The sequence below is a fragment of the Paroedura picta genome, chromosome 14, assembly GCF_049243985.1.
Source record: "Paroedura picta isolate Pp20150507F chromosome 14, Ppicta_v3.0, whole genome shotgun sequence".
Classification (NCBI taxonomy): domain Eukaryota; kingdom Metazoa; phylum Chordata; class Lepidosauria; order Squamata; family Gekkonidae; genus Paroedura; species Paroedura picta.
Genome location: NC_135382.1, coordinates 24374615 through 24383943, shown reverse-complemented (window position 1 = coordinate 24383943; position 9329 = coordinate 24374615). Strand labels below are relative to the sequence as shown.

At 48.2% G+C, this 9329-nt stretch overlaps 1 protein-coding gene across 3 annotated transcripts; it reads right to left on the bottom strand.

The window, feature by feature from the left end:
- Positions 1 to 838: 838 nt before the first annotated feature.
- On the bottom strand, positions 839 to 9316 carry FBXL8 (F-box and leucine rich repeat protein 8). Of its 3 annotated transcripts, none has more exons than XM_077309689.1 (3): positions 9199 to 9316; positions 4667 to 4864; positions 839 to 2566 (listed from the first exon to the last, which is right to left on the bottom strand). In XM_077309689.1, exons 2-3 carry the CDS (start codon positions 4822 to 4824, stop codon positions 1591 to 1593), a joined length of 1134 nt encoding a protein of 377 aa, XP_077165804.1. In that variant the 5' UTR covers positions 4825 to 4864; positions 9199 to 9316; the 3' UTR covers positions 839 to 1590. The 3 variants fall into 3 exon arrangements, with proteins under 3 accessions (XP_077165804.1, XP_077165803.1, XP_077165802.1); XM_077309688.1 differs by lacking the exon at positions 9199 to 9316 and adding an exon at positions 7311 to 7667; XM_077309687.1 differs by lacking the exon at positions 9199 to 9316 and having other exon boundaries at positions 4667 to 5538.
- Positions 9317 to 9329: the final 13 nt, after the last annotated feature.

Below are 9329 nucleotides of genomic sequence, written 5' to 3'. Positions count from 1 at the left end.
TCCTAACCACTACACCAAACTGGCTCTCCAAACTAAATAATTCACTTGTGGAAGATACATCTGCTAGAAGATGTAGTGATGACATTAGTTCAAATGGGTTGAAAGGGAGATTGGTCCATAAACCAGGCTTTCTCAACTGGGGTTTCAAGGGGAGCAGCCCCAGGTGGGTGTGTATACAACTATGCTTCCCAGCCATATTCTGCATGATTGCACCACTTCTAGGGTTTCTCAAAGCCTGACGAATGTTAGAAAAGGTGAGAACAGCTGCCCTGGGGCATCTGGTCTTCAAACATCAAAGAACATTCTTCACAACACAGCTGGTCAAGTGTAGTTACACTTGAGACAAATGTTTATTGTGTAGGAACGATCATAAGTGATCACAAATGTACGAATTACTACAATCACAAAAGAACTAGAAAAAATATATATCTAAATCTGCCCCTAATATATAAATAATCCACATTAATTGAAGCCATTTTGTGTTTATACTGATCTCAACTAATGGGTTTACTTAACTGTGTGTCAGTTTCTAAATGCAACAGCCTACCATCCACATGATTTCTACCCACCACAGTCCCTGAGGTTACTTTTAGGCTGCATCAGGATCTGTGCTCTAACACAGCAGCCATTTCCTCCAGCAATAGCTCAGCAGAAAAACATCTCTGTTCTATACTGTCTACCCACTTTGAAGCCACACAGCAATCCCTTCCCTGTCTAGCTTTGGCAACATAGTACTTTATATTTGTATTGCGCTGTCCCCAATACTAGCTCAATGGGGAATAAAGAGAGCCAGCACTGGGTAAGCACAAGGTGGCTGAAGTAAGTGCTTGTTTGGGGGGGGGGGTTATGTGAAACTTGGCAAAGTCCCTCTTTGGATCAGATATGTGCTGAGTTCTGTGCTTGGAACTTAAGTCCCAGGCACATCGGAGACCAACTTGGATCATGGGGAGAGGGGGCTTATGCCTTTCCTTCCCCCTTCATGGGTTCTTCTGCATTCTTTTTCATCATTTGTCTGTCCCTATTGCGTCAAAGATTTTTTTTCTTTTCCATACATGTTTTGCTCCCTCTAGTGGTCACTTCGACATTACATCACTCTATCTCTGACACATTTCCCTGCACTTCTACAATGGCAAGGAAACGTACTGGAAACACGGCGGTGTAATACCAAAGCAACCACTAGAGGCAGCAAAATACATGCAGAATGTCCCCTCCCCCTGAGGGATGAAAATGAGAGAAAAGAAGGAGCCCTGGGCTATTTTCCAAACTTGAAAGAGTCTTAGGGAGTCAGTAATGGCCCCATTAAGGAAATTTACACATAGCTATCAGCTTCCCTAGTAACAGCAGCTCCTGCAGGCCATCTCAGGTTGGGGAAAATGCCATATGGGGAAGCCTTAGGTCTCCACTTCTTATAGCTCATTATGGGAGATGGTATAAAAATTCCATACTAGTAGTCTTAATCCACCTCTGGCCCCTGAGAACGCAAGAAGTTCCAAACTCCCTGAACACACCTGATGACAAGGATGATGTGAGGATTTCATAATGTGCAAACTGGTTGAGCAGGTTTTTGCAAACCATTTTTTTTTTGTCAAATCATGAAACGATTATTGGTTGCCAAGGGTGGCGTTCTTTGGTGATCTTTAGAGTGTATCTTTTCAGATCTGGGCAATGCAACAAGAAGGCCTCAATCACGGCATGGCTAACGGTGCAGTAACAGTGGACCTCTTTCAAATGTACACACTTCTTTGCCAGATCTATTAAGGAGGAGTTGAGGTCATCGGATGGAGTTGTGTGAAGCACCAGCCGCTCCAAACTCCCGCTGTAGTTGCTGGTGACAAACCTAACCTGGTTCACCATGTATGTGAAGGTGTTCAGTTGCAAAGTGGTCACAGGGATATTAGGCTTCAGGATCCGAGGTATCTTCCAGGCAGGGACGGTATGCTCGAACTCGAGTTCAACGTGGAGTTGTGGATGCCTCTTGCTCACTTCAGCCCACAGTTCTTCCGTGATGACTGGGATGTATTTGTCCAGACGCTCGCAGAAAAGGTCCAGGCAAGTGAAAGGTTCTCGATCTGGCCTCACCAGTTCCAGGAAGACATCCTCAGACAGGCTGGCATAATAGACGCCCAAAGTAGAGAGTTTGGGACAAGCCCTAAGGAGCTTAACAATGGCTTCTGGCTTGACGTTACAAACCAGGGTGCGGTTGTTGAGGAACAAGGTGCGCAAGCTGGGGCTGGAGCTTGCAATGAGCTCAACAATCCCGTCGTCAAGAGTGAAAGGCATCTGTCGGAAATCAATCTTTTGAAGGTTGATCTTGGTCCCGCTCTGGCAGATGTTCCGGATGCCCTGCAGGATGTCTTGGCCAGCGTAGAAATAAGGATTCTCCCCAGTGCAGGCAATGCAGAGAGCCTGCAACTTGTGGTTCTGCTGGGCCAGCAAGTCTAAAATCTGAGAGACATTCCTCCGGACCACCTCCTTGGACTGATCAAACACAATCTTCAGATGTTTGATCAGGTTCAGGAACTGGTGCAAACTCTTCAATGTGCCTTCTTCATCCTCATCCTTGCAGCTGAAAGAGCATTGGGAAGAAAAACAGCTGGATATTTCTGGGGTTATATGAAATAAAAGCATAAGAATGTTGTACAACACCAGCAAGAGCTGTTGTCACAACTGATTAATGGCAATCCCTCATGGGGTCTTCAAGACAAGAGAGGAACAGAGGTGGTTTTCCCACTGCCTGCCTCTTTATACCAACCCTGGTCCTCCTTGCGAGGGCCGGTGGTTGGGGACCACTGATCTAGATCAGGGGTAGTCAACCTTTGGTCCTCCAAATGTCCATGGACTACATTTGCTGGCAGGGGCTATGGGAATTGTAGTCCATGAACATCTGGAGGACCACAGGTTGACTACCCCTGATCTAGATGACATTGGTAGCATGGCATAACTTCTGACGTCATATTTGATCATTTATGACATTTATCATGTGCATTGGCAAGCTACGTTGGTACCTTGCCATGGCAAAAAATTTCATTAGAGTGCCCTGAGATCTTTTGGCCTACTGTATTCTGAATGTTTGTATTAGAACTCCTCAGAAGAAGGCTTTAAGTGTCGTCTGGCCATAGAGTTGTGACTGCAAGCCCTCTGAAAGAATGAGGACTATCTAGGTGTCGGTGTTTATGGTTCCCCTTTCAAAGTATTGGCTTCTGCAACTTCCTATAGGAAGTCTGCAGTGACTTATGGGACAAGAAACCCCCAGGCTCCAAGGACAAGATTGTTTTAAAAACCTTTACGTCACTCAAAGCAGATTAAACTTTGCAACTATCAATTCTCACGGCAAGGATTCTTGATAGATGTCAAGTCACCAGCCAGGAATGTGGTGAGTATATTGCCTGGATGAGGCCTGAGATTACTTCTGTTATTGTTACTATCATCATTGGAGAAAGCAGTGGCCAAGACTCATGTCTTTATGCTTGAAAACCGTTCTATGCTCCATTCAATAATTTGGGGCCGCACCCAGTCCAAGACCCTCAAAGGTACTTATTACACTACAGTCCCAAGTAGTGCTATGCTGTTACATCGACCGAAGCCAACGGACTTAGAAGAGCCTAACTAAAGTGCAACTTTGGTTAGGCTTGCATCGTTGATCTCTATAATAAATTGGTGTAACCAGCATGAAGCACATCAAGGGCACAAAGCCCATACCCACTAACAGTGTGAGGTCACCGACTGTGGAGATGAGAGACAGATCCCAAAGGGGAATTTACACCATTCTCCCTTTTGCCATTTTCTCAACTCAGAACAATCTGCTGATGTAGCCTAGACAAAGATGGATAGCCCTAACTAACCTGATCATGTCAGAGCTTGAAGCTAAGCAGCGTTGGTCCAGGTTACTAGTAGGTTGGAGACCAACAAGGCAACCCGGGGTCACAAAGCAGAGGCCGGCAGTGACAAACCCCCTCTGAATGTCTCACCTTGAAAGCCCCACGGGGTCACCATAAGTCAACAGCAGCATGTCCGCTCTTGCCACCACCCGGAAGAGAGAGTGTTACTGGGCCAAGGTCATCCTGTGAGATTAATGGCTGAAGGAGGATCTGAATGTGTTCCTCCCTGGTCCTTGCCCAGCACTCTAACCAGGATGATTCACTGAAGGTTAAGGCTCCTGCTCCCTGAAAAGGCGTGTAGGAGGCTGGTGTCCAGGGGTGGGCCGGCCATTGAACGTACAGAGAGAGAGATCCCAATAGACCACTATCTTGGATGGCTATTGGCTGCCAGGAAGAAACAGAGCCAAGCCTGAGTAGCTCCGCCTAGTACTGCCTGGGCCACTCAGCCTGGCTTATTCCAGGCCCACTTTGCTCTCCCACCAGTTTTCTGACTTCTGTTGTTTGGGTTGCCATCTGCATTAGCTACACAGGGCAGTGTGAGACTGACAGTAAGCCGAGGGGGCAGGGAGAGCAAGGATGCAGATAAGGCAATCCTAGAGCGGATGTTCTTTCTGGAAAACCAAGATCTTGAGGACTGAGCAGGCAGGGAGGAGAGAAGCAAGTGAGTAAATAAGGGCAAGACTTCTCTGGGAAGTTGCATAGCTGAAGGCCTGGAAACAAGACTGGGGGAAAGGAGATAAGGCAACAGGGAGAGGCGTTAACAGAGGAGTCGGGCTGCCGCTCCTTACCTGACCTCTGTGAAGGTCCAGACGGAGCTGGCAGAAACCGCCACAGCCCAGTGCCTGCACACCTGGAAGGCCGCGTGCCTGTCCTTGAGAGGGAGGAAGCAAAATATGTGGGACAGAACTTCTTCCGGGATCATGTTCCAAATGTCGAGTACTGGCATCCTCTCGAGGTAGCCGATTTCAAACTCCAGTGGCAGGTATCTATGTTGAGAAGAAAAATAATAACAAAGCAGAAATAATAGCTGATGCCCCAAGGGAAATAAAAAGAGGCGAGGATAACATTGTCCAGTGAGGTTCACAAAACCGTTCCAGAGATGGACGAGTGGCAAATTCATCCTCAGTAATCACACGAAGAATCGATTCGTTTGAACTCTGGTGTCGGAGAAGGCTTCCGCGGTTTCCATGAACAGCAAAAGTCACAAACAAGGAAATATTGCAGCGCATAAAGCCTGATCTGTCACTGGTAGGCAAAATCACGAAACTCTGGCTCACTTCCTTTGGCCGTATCATGCGATCCAACTCAATGGAGAAAGCAATCATGCTAGGATTGGTCAGTGGGAACAGGGAATCAGGCCGACAAAGATACCATCAAAATGGACGCCGGCCAGAACAGTACACAACTAGAAGATGCGGTGCAAGATCGGAAATCGTGGCCACAGCTGAGCACGTGCAATTATTATACAACTGAGGAAGTCCAACGAAATCAGTTTGTACCGAGGATAATAGCCTTAGCTGTGTTTGATGACTACTATAGGTAATGATTCCTGTTGCCATCTCCAGATTGGGAAATTCCTGGAGGGTGTGAAAAGGGGGGAAGTCAGCAGGCTAAGCGCCCATAGACTCCACTCCCCAAAGCATCCATTTCCTTCAGAACTGACCTCTGTAATCCTCAGATCAGTGGTCATCTCAGCTAGTCAACTGTCTATAAAAATATTCATCATCTAACTCCACTTGCAGAATTTAACGCAAGGCTGGACCGTTTTCCACCAGTCAAATATGTGCAAGGTCCAATATCTGAGACCTATTCAGTGCATTCAATACACCGGAGGGGGGGGAACCCAGCCTGAACCAATTACCTTGAAGGGTCTGGCATACATGTTTACTGTGTGGCCAGATTGTTAGGCTTCTTTTATATTTTTTTAAATTTTTTAATTGAAGCATTTACCTGCTCCCAGCCTGGAAGAGACTTGACCTAGATGGCCGAGGCTAGTCTGTTCAGGTCACACCTCAGGAGTGAAGCAGGCCCAGCCCAGGTTGCCATTGGATAGGGGTAGTCAACCTGTGGTCCTCCAGATGTCCATGGACTACAATTCCCATGAGCCCCTGCCAGCGAATGCTGGCAGGGGCTCATGGGAATTGTAGTCCATGGACATCTGGAGGACCACAGGTTGACTACCCCTGGGATAGGAGACCACCAGGATCACTACACAGAGGTAGGCCATAGCAAGACCACCTCTGAACATCTCTTGCCAGGAAAACCCTACAGGGTCGGCATAAGTCCACTGCAGCTTGACGGCTCTGTATACAATCAGCAAGAGAGTCACCAATAAGGAAAAAAAAGATCTTTATAAGCATCAAGTTTTGCCAAGGCAAAAATCACAAGAATTCTGTCTTTATCAATTTAAAAATCAATACTCCACGATTACATGCAAGTGGTTTACATGAATTTAAAGACAAGGAACAGAATTGTACTAGCAAAAGATGCAGATAAAAGAAAGGGAGTTGCCACTACAAAAGAGCTCCAATTTACAGCATCTCCAAAACCCATACAGGGGTAGGGCCTTCGACACATTGGCTGCTTCCATGTGAGTTATCTGACCCAGGTCCGCTGCTGCAGGGAAACAGATTCTTCCGCTGCTTCCCCCGCAGACGCGTGTTGTGCTCAAATCTCTGCCGTGAATGTTAACTTTTGGCTTTAATGAAAGAGGGGGGAAATCACCTCTCCACAACAAAAGATTCCTTCCCTTTTTGAACAGAAACCTGAGCAGGGAGTTTAGAGAGACGAATGCATAGATGGTTATGTTGTTGTTATTGTTGTTAGGTGCGAAGTCGTGCCTGACCCATCGCGACCCCATGGTTATAGTAATATTCAATTGCTGATTTTCTTCTCCCTCCCCCCACCATGGAAAAAAGCCCTGGTTCTAGGGGAGGGGGTGCTGGCCACTGCCAGGGTACCAAAGCAAAGGAAATCTGCCTTGGAGAAGCCCTGCTGCGGAAGGGCAGCATTAACCCAAGACCATCCCCAGGTGGGAAACTCCATACAGGAGCAGCCGGAAAGCTGAAGCAGGCTTAAGCGGCGGAAGATTAATAGCCCTGCTCTGGTGACGGAGGCGGATCACATTGGCAGAGAAGTCTTTCCGCAGTGTCTAAATTGCACATCGTGGCTGAGTCAGCCATGCCACCCATTCATGCCTCTGGGATGTGATGAAAGCGGCAAACAACTCAAGAGCCGCTTTCTGAGGAACTGAAGTCTCAGGTTGTGGCAGCCCCTCTTCATCATGGATAGGAAGGGGAGTGACTCCACGGCTGCGGAAAGAGCAAAGCTGCACCCCGAGGGTAAGGCAGACTTATTTTTAGGCAGCCTAGGAACAGTCCCTCAGTTCTTTCACTGACTAAATCCACGAGTAACAATTCACATTGCACCTACCGGTAAAGGTCAAGATCTGCCTTCCTCGCCTGGCTGCTCCAGCCACCAGCTCGACTCTGCCTCAGGGGGCAGAGAGATTACTCATCACCCCGGCCCGGCCGGCCCACTGCAACAGCCAGGAAGAGGAGGGCCCTGGCTACCGTTTGCTTACCAAAAAAGGATGAGATCATCTCCCTGCATCTGAGAGGAGGGTGAATTTTTATAAGCTTTATTATGTCAGAAGGACATCTTTGGTTTCTCGTTTGCTCTGTCCACACCTTAGTTTGCCATCCCCCGTATCATGTTTATTGCTCACTGCCTATATTTTTTTTTTATGGAGCTGTTTTATCCATCACAGGGGTTTATTATATTGTATTCTTAGAATGTCGTTAGCCAACCCGGGATACAAGTGAGAGGTGGGGTATAAATCCAGTAATAAAATGACTTGTTTCCTGTTTTTATATAGGTGGGTTTTCTATATTTGTTTCCTCCTTCTTGAAATACAAGAGCAGGCAATCACCCCCACAAGCAAACCAGGAGGAAAGAGATTGCCTAACTTAGCAAGCACACCTTGGATCAAAAGGGCAGGAAATGGAACAGCCTGGCAGGGTCTGGTTTTCCCCAGGGTGGCAAACTCAACTTTTGTTGTTGTTAAGTGTGAAATCCAAGCCATGGATTGATTGGATCAAGGGTCAGTTTTCCAGTGGTAGAGGGATACTTTCCTGCCTCCACAAAATTCTGCCCCAGAGAATAAAGGTAAAGGTAAAGGTATCCCCTGTGCAAGCACCGAGTCATGTCTGACTCTTGGGGTGACGCCCTCTAGCGTTTTCATGGCAGACTCAATACGGGGTGGTTTGCCAGTGCCTTCCCCAGAACCCCCAAAGAATGATTAGGAGATCTGCAGTGGGACGGGGGAGTCAGAGGAAACTGCCAATTCAGTCCGGCTCCAGCTCAGTTGCTTGAGAAAGCGATATTATTCAGGGAGGAGAAGCAAAGCCAGCCAGCCATACCAGCCCATTAAACACATCGTAAAATCCTGTGTTTATGAGGACCAATTAAGGTTCACAATAGGCTCTGCAAAGTTTTGAGCTATACAGAACACTTCTTCAGGGTGGTTCAACGAGAGGAACGAAGGGAGGAAAAAGATACTTAGAGGGCAGCAGCAGATGCATGTTCAGAACTGTTCAAAGCAGCTCATATCATTCTTCTCACAGTCACTATAGGAATCTTTTGTTTTTCAGCCTTGAAGGTAATGGTACTCCTGATGCCCACAGGTGGGGTACTGTAGCCAGCCCCCCCCCCCCACACACACACACATACACATGTTCCAGATTATTTATTATTACTATGTATCATGCAGCAAGGTTGTAGTGTAGCCAGGAGAACTGAGCGTCGTCTGGCAGCCAGGCAAGGGATGTTCAGAGGGGTCTGCCATTTCCCGCCTCTGCGTCACGACTCCCTAGTGGTCCCTGGAGGAACTCCATCCAAATCCTTGGAGGTCTCCCATCCAAATACCTGCCAGCTCATGCAGCTCATGCAAGGCAACCAAATGCTGTTGCCCACCCCATGCCAGTCCCCGTGGCCCACATCAGCCAAACGCCTCTCACTATTCAAGCATGAATTCCACTTCTGGAGAGCAAAGTGGGTTAGTCCCAGGGTTGCCAACCTCCAGGTAGCATCGGGCGATCTCCAGGTGAAAACCAGCTCCCCTGGAGGAAATGGCTGCTTGGGGAAGGGGGGTGGGCTCCGTGGCTTCATACCCCCCCGGAGGTCCCCACCTTCCCGAAACCTCCAGGTGTTTCCGAGCCTGGCGGGAGCGACTCTACAAAGTTTGCATTTGTAGGATGCCAAGGCGGCTTCCCGGGCAGGGCTGGATCCAAGGCCGGCCGCTCTTTCCCCGCCCGCTTACCTGAGCTGCCACCCAACTAACGCACTTTGAGGTCGCCCCTGATTGGCTGCGCGGACTTCCTGGTGCGGCTGCCACGCCGGGGAGGACCTTCCGCGCACGAAAAGGCAAAAGGCGGCTTGCTTCGACTGGCA

Excerpts from the sequence above, each read along its gene's own strand:
- FBXL8 (XM_077309687.1), bottom strand. The coding sequence starts at position 4,998 with ATGAATTTGCCACTCGTCCATCTCTGGAACGGTTTTGTGAACCTCACT. Across the intron at positions 2,567-4,666 it reads TGGACCTTCACAGAGGTCAG|CTGCAAGGATGAGGATGAAG; the intron begins GTAAGGAGCGGC and ends ATGCTCTTTCAG.